At 37.9% G+C, this 17,749-nt stretch overlaps 1 protein-coding gene across 1 annotated transcript in view; it reads left to right on the top strand.

Annotated features, from left to right (window-relative positions):
- The first annotated feature begins 92 nt into the window (after positions 1-92).
- heatr1 (HEAT repeat containing 1) overlaps positions 93-17,749 on the top strand; it is a 33,727-nt gene continuing 16,070 nt past the window's right edge. The window contains exons 1-24 of the mRNA XM_065257739.2: positions 93-167; positions 1,192-1,333; positions 1,581-1,797; positions 1,955-2,096; positions 2,260-2,361; positions 2,442-2,588; positions 2,897-3,108; positions 3,565-3,695; positions 3,856-3,964; positions 5,814-5,918; positions 6,490-6,607; positions 6,778-6,885; positions 6,974-7,069; positions 7,182-7,264; positions 10,165-10,376; positions 10,548-10,669; positions 10,806-11,000; positions 11,085-11,253; positions 11,359-11,507; positions 12,935-13,127; positions 13,748-13,920; positions 16,247-16,402; positions 16,840-17,082; positions 17,208-17,339. Coding sequence (XP_065113811.2) covers positions 1,192-1,333; positions 1,581-1,797; positions 1,955-2,096; positions 2,260-2,361; positions 2,442-2,588; positions 2,897-3,108; positions 3,565-3,695; positions 3,856-3,964; positions 5,814-5,918; positions 6,490-6,607; positions 6,778-6,885; positions 6,974-7,069; positions 7,182-7,264; positions 10,165-10,376; positions 10,548-10,669; positions 10,806-11,000; positions 11,085-11,253; positions 11,359-11,507; positions 12,935-13,127; positions 13,748-13,920; positions 16,247-16,402; positions 16,840-17,082; positions 17,208-17,339 — 3,456 coding nt within the window. The 5' untranslated portion in view covers positions 93-167. The remainder of the gene's footprint in view (positions 168-1,191; positions 1,334-1,580; positions 1,798-1,954; positions 2,097-2,259; positions 2,362-2,441; positions 2,589-2,896; positions 3,109-3,564; positions 3,696-3,855; positions 3,965-5,813; positions 5,919-6,489; positions 6,608-6,777; positions 6,886-6,973; positions 7,070-7,181; positions 7,265-10,164; positions 10,377-10,547; positions 10,670-10,805; positions 11,001-11,084; positions 11,254-11,358; positions 11,508-12,934; positions 13,128-13,747; positions 13,921-16,246; positions 16,403-16,839; positions 17,083-17,207; positions 17,340-17,749) is intronic.

Genomic DNA, 17,749 nt, shown 5'->3' on the forward strand with positions numbered 1-17,749 from the left:
TTATTTATCCAGTCAATATTCGAATATTCAGCAGCGCGCAGTTCATCCGATGCACTTGGTGGCGCTATTATGTTTATTTCTTCCTCTGCTACTGACAACAAAACGCAGAGAAAAATCACCCAGCGCTGTAACACACGTGGAAACTGGTGTGATAAATACTTTTTAAGGTAGGCGAATTTATGTAACTTTTTCACCAGAAAGACGTAAAGCGACACGTTTTATTTTTTATGGGGATAACTTTAATCTGTGCTGTTACGTCCAGAGATGATATACATATGCGTTGTAACAAAACGTGCTTGTTTTCTAGCATCCCAAATAAAGCTAATGCTTCATTTAATGTCATTTACCTTCATGATCTCTCTTTTATGTTTAAATATTAACCGTTTTTTGTGATTCTCGGTGAATCTCGTGAAACGTCAGTAACGTGCTTGTTTCATATTTCATTCTGGTGTGTTATATTTGATTTCGGAAACAAGAGGAAAAAATGTGCGCCATTAATAACGTAACGTTAAATCTTTTTTAAAACAATCAAGATTAGCTGCATAGTAAAACTATTTTACCCATTTTTCGTAATGAAACTTTATTATAATGTCTTTATACATGATAGTCTATAGTGTAATGCTGTAAGAAGTACTGTTAATCCAAAGTGAGTTCTCTTAAAGTGGACAGATCACGAAAATCAGTTTTTCCATGTTTAAGTGTTTGTAACAACCTAGAAAATGTGAAAAAGATCATTGGTAAACTATTCTCTGCCACCATGTGAAAAAATAGTTAATTGAAATGTGGCTCCCCTTGTGATGTCAGAAGGGGATATTACTGCCCCTTTTTCTACACTATCCAACAACGGCACTGCTATTAAGTACAACTCATTTGCATTTTAAAAGACACCCAAAAATGGCAGACACATTTTTTGCTCACACCTACAAAGTGGCAATTTTTACATGCTATAATAAAATATCTATATGGTGTTTTGAGCTAAAACTTCATATATGTACTTTGGGGGCACCAAAGATTTATTTGACATCTTAAAGAAGTCTTTTGAAATGTGCCCTTTAAGAGCCATCTATGTACATAGTATGTCAGGGCTAAATAGAAAATGAAAGCACAGAAAATAAAGAGGTGTAAAGTATTTCTGCATTGTGGTGTATATTAAAATTGTATTTTAAATACTTTATTATGCTCGTTTTCTAGATGACATCTTTAGCACATCAGTTGAAGCGGCTGGCATTGCCTCAAAATGACTCGAATCTGTTCAGCAGAAGAGAGGTCGCCTCTGTACTCTTTGAACCTAAAGATGCTGCCACCATGGACAGAAGCACCTTCTATGCACTGGGTGAGCATCCTGTCAAACCAGACCTTTAACATGATTTCACATTTTCTTTATTATTGATCTGTGCTTAATAATGATGGATTGTTATGCACCTCTGCTTACTGCTTAATCTTCACATGCTATTAATGAAAACAATGCACCAATATACCTATCCAAACATATTATAGTGGTCAGATTTGTAGCAAAAATCATTTAGAAATTATCAGTTTTTTTTTTTTAAATGTTTGTTGCTGTCTGTCTTTTTACCCAGGCTGCACAGGATTGGAGGAGATGTTGGGAATTGATCAAGCGTTCAGTGAGTTTCAGGAAACTCTCTTCAGTCAGGCCTCTCTGACTTTAGAGCGCAGCGTTCAGTCCAAAGAGGTCAACAAGAAACTGGACAAGAACATTTCTCGCTTTCTCACTCGGCTGTCACCTTACTTTCTGCTCAAGCCTGCTTTGAAGTGCATCGAATGGCTAGTACACAGGTAAACCCTCTGTCTGTATGAATCTCATGTTGTGATTCAGCTTATTTTTTACACCACAGCTTTGAAGCTGTGTATTTCCCTAATTCAGTTTCAGAGATAAGATGTATATGTGGAAAGATGATTGAAATAATAAATTTTACGAATCTGTTGCTTGTAGATTTCACATACACCTGTACAACCAGGACAGTCTGATCGCTTGTGTGTTGCCATATCACGAGACTAAAGTGTTTGTCCGAGTGATTCAGCTTTTTAAATTAGAAGATCCAACCCACAGATGGCACTGGTTACATGGACTTCAGGTAAACAATATCCACTATGATCTTATGCTTGTACAAATTCTTCATTTAATATAAAGAGATTTGTGGTGGCCCAACACAACCCATTACTTCAAAGATAAAACATACTTGTTTTAGACGTTTAGACAGCAAACTAGTAAATGTTGTACATATTTTATATTTGTAGAAGCCTGGTGTTCCTTTGGCTCGAGGAACTCTCCTCACACACTGTTATAAGGATTTAGGCTTCATGGATTTTATCTGTTCTATGGTCACAAAATCAGTCAAGGTAAGACACATTTGTTCTGATGAAAGCATGCCTGTTTAATAATGTTGGACTAAATAACGCTTCATTGAATTGTGTTGTAGGCATACTCTGAATTTTCCCGTTATGGAAATTGTCCCCAGCTGAGAGTCATCTTCTCTTTTTATGCTTCTACCATCGTTGCTGCGCTTGATGCAGTAGAGAAGATAACGGATCCTATTATTGCCAAACTACTACCACATATACAACTGGTAATATGATATGATATATGATATAATGTGAGTGTGGTTGCGCTTGGAAACCTAATGGTGTGTGCCAATATAAGGGAAGCGAAAATTTAAATAATGTTAAATTAGGAATGTTCATTTCAGTTAATTTTCCCAACCGAAGCATATTAACCGAGCATTAACCGTTAACTGATAAGATTTTAATATTACATTGTCATTGAATAAAAATCCAACTCAAATTGTGCTTTGCTGATGAAAGAAAGACATTTTGGATGACATGGTTAAGTAATGACTCATTCATATGGTTTTATTTTGCATGTTTTTATCACTAGGGGCTGAAATCTGAGCTTTTGGACTACAAAGCCGCAAGTTACATGATTGTGTGTCAGCTGGCAGTTAAGGTGGTGATGGAGGATCAGCTGGTGAACTCATTGGCTGTGCAGTTGTGCAGGTCTTTGGGTCAAACACCACAGCTAGTGAAAGATGGTTTGAGCTCCATCATCATCCTCCTGCAAAACCAGAAGGAAGAAGTGGTTGGTCCAAAGTAAGTGTTTTGCATTACAAGGTCTAGGGATGCTAAAGTGTCTTCCTTGTTCTATGAAGTCCCTCCTTCAGAAATACGTAACGAGTTCTGATTGCGTAATTTGTTCAGTGTGTTGTGATTCGACAGCAGCTTAGCTTAGCAGAGCCGTTTGAGCCAAAGCTGGTGACTGACATATTCCTGTGGGCGGAGTTTAGTCAAAAACTGTTTTATTGGCGTAATTCATTCGGGAAGTAGAGGGTTGTAGTACAAAGGGCCATTCGCTGTAGGCTTTGAAAGGGGAATTCTGTTAAAGAAGATTTATCTCCTGGCAGTAACTTTGAGCTTTATCATTTTGCAGGTATTATTTATGCTCAAACAGCAACATTACACACTAACTAAAGTTAAAAAAATGGGATCAGGGAGAATGTTACCTTTAATTTAAAATGAGTAGCCTAATTTTTTGTCTCTTTCTGTTAGGCTGTTTGGATATCTGTGTGCTGTCCCTACCCTGGTGTCCACCTTGCAGAGTATATCTACAGTCCATGACATCAGTCCACTGATGCGTTACCTGCTGCCACATCTCATTCACTCTGTCATGAACCCGGATGGTTAGTTTTTCTCCATATGATCTTAAATGGGTTAAAGCAGCATAGAGTTCATGTAAATACATATTTACCATTGATCTATTCGATTAGGAGTAGCATATGATTAAGACAATGATTAAATTGCATGGCCTGTTGTAGATCATTGTTTTATTTTGTTGTGTAGGTGAGCAGCAGAATAAAGATTCATCATGTAGTGTTGAGTATCACAGGTTATTAGAGTCAATCTTCCAGAACCTTCAGCTGAGCAGCCAACTCGAGAACACAGCTGCCAGGTAAGAAAAACTCATAGAGGCTGTGCTCAATGCCAGGTGTAAACGGTGTTCAAAACGTTTTGAGCTTGTCCACTTTCGACCACTTTCAACCACATCCAGAGGTAGTCGAAACCACTTTCGATCGGTTCGCTTTGGAGTTGCGGAACGCAAATGTGGTTGAATGTGTTCGAACAGCCACACGCGACCGCCTTCTCTCTGCCCATTTATCTAATCTGAGGTATTAAACACAAATTTTACGTCTTTTTTTGACTTCTGGCGTGAACATACGGTGAACAGCGCTATTTTTAGCCTTTCATTGATAAAACTACTGCGGCTGTTCTCTGTAGTTTCGTTTTGAAAGCGTGAAAGTTGCGCAATCCTGTTTCATCAATTGCGCTGAAAATTAAGAGAAAGCTCCAACATATAAACGTGCAAAACACTGTGCAGCATGTATACTTGCTAAACAAGCAGCGGACTCCGACATAATATTAGTTTGTATCCATATAAACTCATAATTACTCCCGCTCGCGTTTGAATGACAGCAGAGAGACTCGCCCACCGTCTCACGTACCGTCCCCTCAGGGCGCACTCACACTATCCAAACCAAACCGCGCTCGGGCGCGTGTGACCCCCAAAGCCTGGTTTGTTTGACTAGTGTGATCGCTCTGTACCGCGCCCAGGCGCGGATCGGTTAATCGCGCCGCGGTCGGGTTGCAGAGGTGGGCCGGAGCGCGGTTCACTTGGGCTCAGGCGCGGAAGGCTGTAGTGTGAGCGCAATCGCGCCTGAGCGCGATTCAAAAGGTAAAGACGTCAGTTGCGTGACCGCTCACCTTCATCTGCCTCCGTAAAAACCTTTTAATGCGAGCTGCGTTGTTACGTGAATGTCCGAGCTGCACAGGTGACGGATCAACTAAGCAATATGATGACATGTGAGAGGGCTGTCTGTAATCGCGCACCAAACGACTCCGAATAAAAAACACAGACTTATCATTACGGAGGGTTCCAGTGTTAAGAGAGAACTTACTTCCTGCTTTTTTTCATAACAATCGCATTTTAATGACGAAAGCGCGCCCGGACTCGGATCGATAAAAAGTACAGTGTGAGTGCGTGCACCAGGGGGAGTAGGGGGGGGGGGGTGACAATCGCGCTGGGGCTTGGTTTGGTTTGGTTTGGATAATGTGAGTGTGCCCTCACAGTATTCAGAACAGAAGCGGTCGAAAGTGGACAAAAGAGACGGATTTAAATACCAGGTGTAAACGTAATGTGTCTCTCTCGTCCACTTGTGAACCGATCAATGAAAACACATCTTAATACCAAGTGTAAACAGCCCCATAGATATATACACTACATGTCGCCTTGGGGTTCTAAATGCGTCAAAACCGCCGCCATCTTGGAACAGGGGTCTTGTCATAGGAAGTATCTAGGTAAGGCTGCTATCTCCGCCTGTACTTCGAATTCATGGACGATGCCGGACTTTTGTGCTGCGTATGAATGTTAGGGCTACTAGCACTATGCATTACAGTTAGAAAAAGTTAATTTTCATAAAATCAAAACTTTTATTTTTTCCTGGACTAAATGCTAAATACATGTCTGACTGTTGAAACGAATCAAAAGAAAACCAAGAAAATCGCATTCATGACGATTTATGGTGATTTTATTTCTGTTACACCATTGCCTACAATGACGCTGATGCGGGATTCCCCTGTTTCAAGATGGGGGCTCTGTTTGACGCATTCGGTCCAATAAACTGCCGTAGCCAAGGCGACATCTAGTGTACATATCTATGAGAAAAACTGAATTTACCTCAGTGACTCTTTAAGAAAGACTTTATGAAACTTAAATCTCTTTTTGTGATTGCATTTATTTACAGGCTTCTTCTGGATGAATATGTTACCAGTGGCCGTGAGATGTCCTCTGATAGGATTTCAGCTTTGAATAAAAGGATGCGGTCTACTGTACGCCTGTTTGAATCCAGGTACATTTCTAGAGCTATAGTTTGTCAAATGTTATGTTGTTCATATTGTAAAGTCTGTAAAATGCTTTAGTTGAACATAGTAATGCACCGATGTGAAAATTCTGGTTGCATTTGGCCTAAAACCAGAAATTACTTTAAAAAAAAAAACTTTTTTTAAATAATTGTATTAATATTCTTTTTTTTTTTAAATTCATTTAATGAATCTGAGTTGGACTACAACAATGAAAAAGTTTTTTGAAACTTTTTTGAAAGTAGCACACCAAAATTAGATGAAAAAAAAATCATAATTTTCTCATCCTCATGTTGTTGTAAACCTGTAAAGAGTTTTTGATAAATGTTGGTAAGCACACAGCTGATTGTAACCATTGACTTCCATAGTAGGAAAAACAAATACGATGGAATTTAATGGATACCATCAACTGTGTGCTTACCGTCATTTATCAAAATATCTTCTTCATCATTTTATCACAATACTTCCATAATATTTGTCATTTTATTAAATTTAATGAATTATTCATTTATTTTTTGGGGAAACTATCCCTTTAAATTGTATTTTGTGTTTATCTTGTAGGTATCCATCTGCAATGGATGTGGTCTTGGAAAATCATGTGAAAAATGTATCATGTGACCAAGAAAAAATCTTGCTGCACCACTTTATCTCTCTTACTATGAGCTGTGGGAAATATCAGGTAGGCCGGTAGTCTGTGTCCTATTCATTGGTATTTAGGATGTTGCTCACAAGCAATTAATCATTAAGGCATAATTTACAGACAGTCTGCCATTAATGCAAAAAAACTTGTTAATAATATGTGCTAATTATTGTAGCAATTGCACATTACACCTGTGTTTCTATCTGCAGATCCTGGCAGAGTCGGACACATCTCTCATGCTCAGCCTAAACCACCCGTTACCCTCAGTGAGAAACATGGCTGTCAACTACCTGAAAGAGATCTTCACCTCACAGCATGTGTGTATCTATACCTGCCATGTTTTAAATTTAAATGATGTGAAGTCAAGAAATGTGTGTGAATGTATGTCTGTACGTTATGTTGCAGAATGGTTTTGATGAAGCGTTTCTGAAGGACGTGTTAATGGAGAGAATAAAGGATGATGTGCCAGAGGTTGTGATGTCTGCCATTAGAGCAATAAAGGTCAGATAACACTGCTATGCTTCAATTACTCACGGCATTGTGTTTTCACATAGTAAACTAAACTTTTAATTTTGCTTATTTATCCTAACATGTTGTTGTGGTTTCCTAACAGCTGCACATGGACCGTATGGATTCAGAGGAGATGGTTTCCAGTTTGATCACACTTCTACAACGCATCAAGCCATCAGCTGATTGGTAAGTACCTTCTTTAACTTGACCAACAGACAACAGTAAAATCAGGAATGGAGTATTACTGTCAGTGCTTCTGCACCTGTGACAATAGCTGACAGCGCGTTTAGGTTATATCATGATCTTTTTTTAATCCAAATGTTGCCAACTACCACCACGAAAACAGGCAAATAATAAATGAAAAGGTAAGAAGATAAGTCATTTTAACAGGCACAGTTTAATACCTACAAACTATAACAGTATAAATATGCATAATTGTTAATATCATGTATAGATGGAAGTGTCTATTAAAGAGTAACTAAACCCTAAACCAACTTTTTTTAGTTAATGATCTGTAAGAATGATGCTTTATTAGTGCTGTTCATTGATTTTAGTAAGTTTTTTGACATTTAGATATAAAGTGTTTCAATACTGCAATATATGGTGTAAAAACGTCTGAGTGCTGCCCTCTTCAGGTTGAACGGTGGCTATTGCAGTTGACTTTTCCTATTGGATGTTGGCAGTGTTGTATAAAGTACTAGAAAGCAATACTTGAGTAAAAGTACAAGTATTGTACTAGAAAAAGACTTTGGTAGAAGTGAAAGTTGTCTTTTAAAATATTACTTAAGTAAAAGTCTTAAAGTATCTGATATATACTGTACTTAAGTATCAAAAGTAATTTTCTGATATTTAATGTACTTAAGTATTTGAAGTAAAAGTAAAAAAAATTTTTTTAAGCAAGCGGTTAGAACTTTGATTGTGAACTTTATTGTGGCTTTCTTATAGTAAAGCATATTCAGGGTTCCCATTATCTTCTTAATCTCAATCATCAAATAAAAATCTGTTTTTTTCCAGGACTTTTCAGGCACAATTCTCTTAAGTTCAAAGAGCAAACAGCATATTTTTAGAGCTGACATCAAATAAAAAAGCAGAAATTTAACTTTTGTATGAACTTCAGGTAAAAATGAAAAATAAATAATAACTTATTTCTTTCAAAACATGAGCATATTTTTGAAAAAAGTGGAGTATCACTTTAAGTTAGCTGCTCTACTAAGAAAAAAATGCCAACTCGTTGTGTGGCAATGAAAGCACTGTGACATTCACAATGTATAACATTGGCACAACATTATCCTATAACCACTGAGTTTTGAGTTAATTAACATAAAAGGAAATCTCAAGTTTGAAAAAACGTATGATGCTTTTGAAGACGTGAATACAGTCCTTAACACTTTCTTTCTAACCTGCCACTGATTAACATAGCAGTTTTTAATAAATATTTCTCAATCTAACATTAGCCTAGCGGAGGGAATATTCGGCCGGCAGTTATGCTATAATGTTACCAAAAACAGTTAAACATGTTTCAGTTGAGAGTTCTCTGTGAATTAAATAAAATCAGCCGTGTAACGTTAACGTTGACGTTTATTAAAAATGTGCGCCTGGCCATCACATTAGATAGATAATTATCTGATACGGCTTATGATAACTAATGTTGAATCACATGACATTGTGGCTTTACTTAATAACTATTATTTTAACGTACCTTGATGTGATTCTTCAGGTTGGACGGGGAGTTTTTAAATGACAAAATGTAAGTGCTTTTCGGTAGGCATAAGAGGCACTTTATTCGGTAATCGGGAATCTTTAATTCCAATGTACAAAAACATTTCTTACAAATACGTCCACGGGTGTATAACGTTAGCTTTCTCACCCTGTTCATCGTCGGGGTGGTCGATTACGATAACGGGAGGTCCTTCAGTAGGTGCTTTCATTGCAGTTACAGTTGTGCTTCCTCATTCTTTGGCAACACTACGCTAAAATAGAGTGTGCGTGAAATAGACGCTGCGTCCCAAACCGCATACTTCCATACTATATAGTAGACAAAAAGCACTACTTCTCGTATTCTTTGCCTACTATATAGGATGGAAGTAGGCGGTTTGGGACGCAGCGAGAGTGTGCGGAGCGTGCGTAATGCAATCTAGAAGCACTGATTCGCCAAAAACCTCCCTTGAGGTCGAACACATTTCTTCTGATTTTATTTTGTAGTAACGAGTAACGAATATGCTTAGTGGAAATATATCGGAGTAAAAGTATACATTTTATCTAGAAAATGTAGTGGAGTAAAAGTGAAAGTTGACATAAATTTAAATAGCGAAGTAAAGTACAGATACGTGAAATTTCTACTTAAGTACAGTAACGAAGTATTTTTACTTCGTTACATTACAACACTGGATGTTGGGTCCAAAAAATGACTCGTGACGTAAGCAGTTTCAAGCTCACCACGCCCTTGTTACGATCTCACCACACACTTGGTACGAGCTTAGTTCGTCCCCTCTATCTCCGTTGGGATCTGCCCACTTTTCTTGCATTTTTCAAATATTGCCAGTGGGTGGAGTCACGCTCTGACCAGGGGTTTAGTTACTCTTTAAGGCCCAATTCTATTTTATACCCCTTTGCCTACCACTCACCCCTTCCACTTGCTCTATAGTCATAAGTTTAGTGGGTTAAAGCCTAAAAAGTGGCCCTGGACTTATTCACGTTCCGGTTTCCCCAGTCTGTTCGCAAACGCTGCAGTGGACTGGCAATCTGAAGCACCTGAAGTTTTCCCTGGTGTGCCACCTCCAACCGGGGGAACCGCATTCGTGTTCTGGAGAATGCAAGATCAAACGTGACTTAAGAAAAACAAATGCGGTAGTTCTTGCATGAGACATTATAAAAGCACTTATACTGTTGCCATAGTTGTCCAAGTCGATCAAACTTGTTTGATATTTACATGTTGGGCTCCGGGAGGCTCCAACGTCTCCAAAATCAGCTGTGCTGCGATAAAAGACTAATCGAGTAACGCCCACTTTCAATCGCGGAAGGAGCAAATTGGCCTAAAATCTTCAAATGTGTGTGTGGCAAGCCTTAGTCAGTCTTGTTTTCTGCAGGTGTTCGGTGCTAAAAGAGGCTGTGCAAGTTCTCGATGACCCGGAAGTTGTTGAGGGCAGCCCGGATTTGAAAGATCAGATTATGTGGGAGTTTCTGCCTTTCCTTGTCGTGACAAGTGCAGAACCCGAATGTGTGGATCTACAGCTGGCATCATGTGTCGCTGAAACCACTCTGATCTCCCAGCATCCTCTGACTGAAGGCTGGGCTGACGGTAACTACTGTTGATTTTAAAGTAAAATCTCCATTACTTTATTAGAAGAGTCATTAGAAAGTAATAAATCGAAATAAATTTTGCACAATGAGACCAGGAACGTTTACAATGAAAAGTAGGCGTTGGGTGAATTTTAATTTCAAGTTGACTTTGTGTTTTGTTTATTCGTAGTGCTAAAGGTTGTTCTGGCCAACACCTCACCATCAGATGTGCTGGAGGTGGCCAACCAAATGCTTACAACAACTCTGATCAAGAATCTTGCCAATATGGATCACACAACCAAACGTAACACTGTAAGAATCAAACCTAGTGCCAAAAAACTGCTCTAGTTAATTTCATTTACATGATACATGAATTGAGAAATAAAGTTTGTTGTTACGTAGTGTCTTTGAATTGCCCTCCATGTGAAGTATTGTGTGTATGTTGCAGCTGGAGAGTGTGTGTAATGTCCTGGGCCGTCAGCGCGGTGGTGTTCGAGATAAAGCAGTGTTTGTTGTGTTGAGTTACACACTTCTTCAGAGTCTGGAGTCTATGAGTGAGAGTCAACATCTTCACACAGCTCAAAGTGTCTATAAACTCCTGGAGCCTTCACTCGTTCGGCTGTACACAATCGAGTCTGACCAGGTCCGAGCACAAATATTGTTATTTGATAACTACATACTGATACAGAGATTTTTACAACAATTTTATTTTTTGTCTTTGTGTTAGGTGTATGATGAGGGTATGGATATGTCTGTGCCGGTGTGTGTCGGCTTAGGTCGGTTTCTGCAAAAGATGAGTTCTGGTTTCAAAGCAGAGGGAGAACATAGCCTTCTTCTTCTCTCACTCCTGCGACTATTCATCAATGCCCTCAAATGCCCCGACCCTACATTTAAAGGTACAGGACTGCATAAACTTTGGATCTGTTTAAAGCAAAGGTTCACCATTCTTATTAAGCAAAATCAGAAGTAAGTGCTTAAGGGCATAATGACATGTGTTTCAGGTGAATCCTGGTGGAACCCAGAAAAGATGGACACTAATACTTGCTGTTACCTGGGCCTCCTGTGTCGTCTGTTTAATGTGGTGATATCAGGGGCCAGTCAAGAACCCCTGGCCCCCTGCTTCAGGGGCTTGATGCAGCCTATTCTACAGGTGCTAAAAATAATGTCACATGACAAGAAGGGCTTCATGACAGACTTACTAAAACATTAATTGTGGTGTATGCAGATATTGTGTTCTGTTCAGGTTCACTTTTTTTAACACTGCAAACAAGAAATTTTATTTTTCATATTTTCACAAAACTAAAAAACTATTTTTGTCATTCACTTACAATTGCATACGTTTTTGTACATTTGAACCTCGAAGGTTAAACTTACTTTCCGCCTACTTTACAACACGTGCGTACGCACATGAATTGCGTGCACAAGGTTGGCCATTTGTATAAAACACGCCTAAACCAGCTCCATATATAAAGGCTTTTCGCAGCCATGGTCCACATAGCAGTTTGTCACCGAAGCAGAGAACTCCAAATCTGAATCCATGATCATATTTATTATTTATAATTTTCAGTTTTGCTTTAAATTTTTATTTTGGGATGTTTTCCTGTTGCTGGAGTAAGCCAGTGCCTTATGTCCACCAGAGTAACATTAACGTATTGGATGCGATAACAATGACATTTAATTCATATGACAGAGACACGCATCTGTATCTAAAATAAAACAGAAAGGAGATTAAATTTATTGACGTTTGGACTTCTCATTACATTAACATAACATTAGGCATCAAGGCTTTGGTATACTTGCGCTTTGCTCCGTACCGCGAGCCTCCACAGACAGCGCGCACATCTCAGCAAATGGACCAACGTTTATAGTTGACGGCCTCGCTGTTGCACTATGCTTTAAAATGACAGGGGGCGACTCGAGCAATCTATCCCAGCGGTACATTCAATATAAATATAAGCCAATAATTCTGAATCAGATAAAAAAATCCACACAAAATGAGTTATCGCGCATGACCCCCCCCCCACTCCACGCTTACGTCATTTTTGCCACGCGTCAAGTATAAACAGTACTTTAAGCAGACACTTTAATATAGAGATTTAAAAAGTGAGGAAGCAAAGCGTGAAGATTTGTCATTACAGGCATCTTCTTTATATGTGTAGAAAAATGTAATTTAATTAATGTTAATTTAATACTGTGTATAATAATAATAATAATAATAATAATAATAATAGTAATATAGATATTGTATGTTTTAATATATAATATATATATATATATATATATATATATATATATATATATATATATATATATATATATATATATATATATATATGTACATTTTATACATATCAACATTATTATATACATTATAATTATAGCCTAGAATTGATTGCGGCCTACTTGATTATTGTGAAATGTGTACGTGTGGTATTATTTGTTCTTAATTATTACCAAGAAATTTTATACGGAAGTTTTTGTTAAATCAGGATTTGTTCGTAAAAAAAGTCTGGCTCAGTAAATGAGACCCAATGTTTATTGCATTACTTATTTTCTTCTGTCTTTATTGTATTGCAGGTGCACCTGAGAGAGCCCTTGACCTTGTTTAAGTTCCTCTCTTTCCTATGGGGCTACAACAGTAATTTAGCTGACCAGCTGGATTGTCGAGTCAGTGCCATTCTGCAAACACAGGCTCTTTATGTGGGAAAGGCTTTGCTTTCTAGCCAACCGTTAAAAACCCTCAACCTACTGGCATCGGGTGCTTCACCAGGTAGGTCACTGTGGCTGCACTCAAATAAATATATGCTGTTTATCCATTTTGTGTTAAAGTGTACCTATTGTGCAAAATCCAATTTTACAAGGTTTTTGAAGTGGGCATATGTGTGTGTGTGTGTGTTGGCAGTGTGTAAACACAACCACCACTTAAATCCACCCACTCCTTTTTTTAATCCCCGTTGAACTAAAGCAGTCTCATTAGACATGCCATTTTGATTCTCTTGTTAATATGATGTCACACTGTTAAAGCCCCTCCCACGGCCACTGACTGAAAGCATTACCATAGTTTTGGCCTTCAGCAAGTTGTACGCTGTCCGCAATATCTCAATAGTGAGATAGTATTGTCTCAGATTATATTCACAGATCTATTTGAACTGAAAGCACTTACAGTCTTTTAAATATTAAATTCTGAAGGAGCACATAGAATTTTGGCAAACATAATGTGCAATAAGATTTACCTGTAGTTTTTTTGACACTGCTAATTAAATAATTATAAGTGTTTTACTATATAACATATGCATTTTTAAAGAAAAATCCTAAACATTTAAAAAAAATATTTGCTTGTATCACACAGCTCTAGCGTGTGTAACTCATGTTATGGCTGTTTTCTTGCAGTGGTGCCGTCTTTGTTGGTGTGTTTGCGATCAGGCATTTGTGAGGTTCGAAGGGCTGCCATTGCCGTGCTTCACTCTTTCACAGAGGTCACTTCTTCACCTTACCATCCACTGGTGGTGAAACTCCTTAAATCATCTGAGGAGATCATCGCTGACCCGTCATACCAAAGCCAGGTCAGTCTCCCCTATATTACCAAAACATAGTGCTTTTAGTAAGCAGGATTTTTCATCTCAGTTTCCATGAGTTACATATAAGCAGGCCCAAATGGAATCCATGCTGTTTGATGTGACCGTATTTAATGATAGATATGAGGAACTATTTGATATTTGGGATTAAATTAAACTTGCCGAGGAGTTAAGGAGATCTCACTTGACTTTGTCGTCTATGGCTGCATTTACACTGTCACAAAAAAATCGGATTTAGTGCTCACATCTGACACAGATTGGATATTGCTGCACGTGTGTAAACACTATCCGATCTGATATCCACTTCCAAATGTGGATTTTTATCAGATACATATCCGATATCCAGACATTTGAACTGCATCTAAACAATTCAGCTTGATTATGACGTCATAGGGGTGTGACGAGACACTTAATCCACGAGACGAGACGAAACACGAGATTGGGTTCACGAGAACGAGACGATATATTTACACTTTTTAAGAAACCCTCAATGATAAAATAAATGAATAAGAAACTGAAATCACATTATTTTTTAAATGTTTTAACTAATCAAGGACTGGCCCTAACAATTATTTTGCTAACTGATAATGAAGTAATTTGTTATTTTGGGGTAATAAAAATAGACCCAAGTGAGCAGTAGCATTTAAAATTACATAATGACGAAGATGCATTAATAATTGGTTCAAAAAAGTATTAAGACCAAGTTACATTAAACAACATTAACAAACACATTACATTTGTGGCATAAAAAGCATTATGTATGTATTATAACAAATGCCTGCAGGGGCGATAGTGGACTCGTCTCGCGGACGCTGTCTTCACTTTCACTTTCACTTTAGATGGAGAGAAACGCTTATTTTAGACAAACAATGGTTAAATCCATATTAATATTTAATATGTCCATTTCCTTACACTAGAAATGATACAGACACTGTCATTTTTTGAGCAAGAACACGCAGACATTGAATCATGTAACACTGTGTGAGTGTTTAATCTGCTGAGACACATCTGACACTGATCAACAGACAAACACAACGCGTCTCAGACTTCACACGAGCTCCCAAACAAACATTATTAGAAACCCAAACAAAAAATCAAACGCAGTAAAAGACACATATAATGCATGCACTGTAAAAAGATCAAACCGAAAGCTGCATCCTCCGGAGGTCGCATATGCAGGCTGCATACGTCATCAAGGTTTATTTCAGATCATTAACTGAGCATTACATTCGCAAGTCGTGAGCATATTACAACAAATTGCGATTAACTAAATAATTAGTAAACTTTATAATTGTTAATAGTCTCTAATAAGACAGTAATGAAGTAAATGCAGTTTAAAAATGCGACCTCCGAAGAATACAGTCTTTTATTTGAGAAACGGCCAGCACCTCCACAAGAAATCTCGCGAGACACATGTAATCTCGCGAAACATATTTTAATCTCGCGAGATCTCGTCACACCCCTATGACGTTAGTGTTACATGACGGATTGCGCTGACCGTCATCATTTTGCACCTGAAGTAAGGAGGAGTTACATGCAGCTGCACCTGGCAATGCCAGCACAAAATAAAGAGCATTAAAGCCAAGTGTTAGGAAGTTAAGGATCACAACAACTGCAGTATTCAGGACAGAACGACTTGCCCATTTTATAAGCAACTGTAGAGAATTTTGGTCAATAAACCTAGCTGCCAACCCCCCAAAGTTATCGACAGTTTTTCAGAGGAAGACATTTGACAGAGAAACAGTGTGGATGATGATGATGATGTCCAAGGTAATCATTAACAATGGCCTTCACTTTAAGTAAGTGATGATGATTTTAATGTTAGGTAGCTAACACTATACCCAGTTAAGCTAGCATTCTGTCTGGGCGGGAGTTTAATGTAAACACGGACATCGGATATGAAGCCTATCTAAAGTTTGTGTAAACGAGCAGGACAAAAAATCAGATATGGTCAAAAGATCGGATCTGTGCATTAAGATTTGTAGTGTAAATGCATCCTATATGATGCGACTGTCAGCCCATGATCATTTCAAATGCATTTACAAGACAAATCTTGTTATGTTTAATAAAAAGTTTACATTGCGTTGTAAAAATTATGAAATTATCTTGATATTTGCTTAATTCATAATGACAACGTATTAACGTATTATGTTTTTTTATTCTGCTATAATATATATAACACTATAAACAATTATATATGTCATTTTATATCCAAATTAAAATTCTATCTTGACATGCACGTTACCTGGTTCATGTTGGTCCGGTTTAATTCAGAGGACTTAATTGAGTAATAACTCTTCTGTTGTTCCTATAGGTTTTGTCCAAGCTTTATGAGGAGGCAGTATTATCAAAAGGCAAGAATAAGAAGCTGGCGTCTATCGATCAGCTCCTGCAATGTGTGCAGTTACCCAGTTGTCCAACTTACACCTCCAAAACACTGCTGGAGGTCCTTCAGGACATCCACGGAGAGGTAATTCAGCATATATTCATTTAAACATTTATTTCCTCATTACTTTCTTTTATTTGGCTCATTACTTTCTTTGGTTGTTTTTGAAGAGGGTGACATCATAATATTTCTGATTATTTTATATCTAAAGTTTAGACACTTCAGAACAATGATTCTCAATTACTGATGTTGTGTTGCAACCCAAAAATGGGTCACAGCAGAACTATTGTCCTACCTACCATATACAGTACATAATTGAACAAAGGATAGCAAAATAAAGAAGATAGTTTTATTTTTAAGCCATTAATGCAAATAATGGACAACCATGAACAAATCAGGATAAAATAAAATGCAATACAGTTCAAATGTTACTATGATTTATTTAATAGCCACAGCATGTTTTGTTTGGTGAGTTACAAGAACAATAAATCATTGCAATTGACATTTCGGTCTTTATTTAGCATGTTTTGAACGTTCTTCTGCCTGCTGTGGAGCGACTTCTGGAACAGTGTGCCCTAGACACCTGCACCTTCCTCCCGGATGAGGCGCTTGTGCTAAAACTCTTGCTGAGCAAATTCAACGAGCAGTCTGCACCTTTACTGGCCAAAGACCCCCGATGCCTGGGGATCTTTATCAGGGCTATTGGCACCCCAGCCAAGCCGTACCCCACTATGCCTAGTTTCCAAATTATTGCCCTGCAGCAGGTTGGTGGATGAAGCTGGGATCTGTTTAATAAATCATGCTTTATAAGAATTAATAGTTTTAAGACTTAAAAAATCATGGGGCAAAGTTTTAGACACCTTGGATTAGTTTTTCTGTGTTTCTTTAGATCACCAAGCCGTTCTTCGCTGCTCTTGGAGACGATAAGATTCAGCAGAGGATTCTTGCTGTTCTTTTTGACTTGCTGGTGGGGAACAAAAACCCAGTCTGTGCCCAGACTATCAACAGTGTCTTTAAGACGGTAAGGGTATTTTTAATAATGTTCCTGTAGCTTCATTGATCAAACGATTGCGTGAGCAACCCAGATTTATGTTGGTTTAAATCTCAGGAAACACAGTAATGAATAAATCCATACCTTAAAAGCATCTGCCAAATATATGAAATGTAAATGTTATCTATTGTGTTATGGATGTCATTTTTTTTTAAAGCAGGCCCTTGCCAATATTATGTGATGTAAAATTTCTATTCACTCCTGACTGAGCTCGGGTGTGCTCAGAATTTGTCTTTAAAGTTTCAGCTCAAAATAGCCCACAGATCATTTATAGCATGTCCAAAATGCCCCTATTTGGGTGATTCTCACGAAATACAGACTTAGAAAGTGTCCAGCATCAAATTGTTTTTTTTTAAAGCCCTTGAAGCCAATTTTTTTGT

This window comes from Paramisgurnus dabryanus, chromosome 1 (genome assembly GCF_030506205.2).
Source record: "Paramisgurnus dabryanus chromosome 1, PD_genome_1.1, whole genome shotgun sequence".
NCBI classification, from domain to species: Eukaryota; Metazoa; Chordata; class Actinopteri; order Cypriniformes; family Cobitidae; genus Paramisgurnus; species Paramisgurnus dabryanus.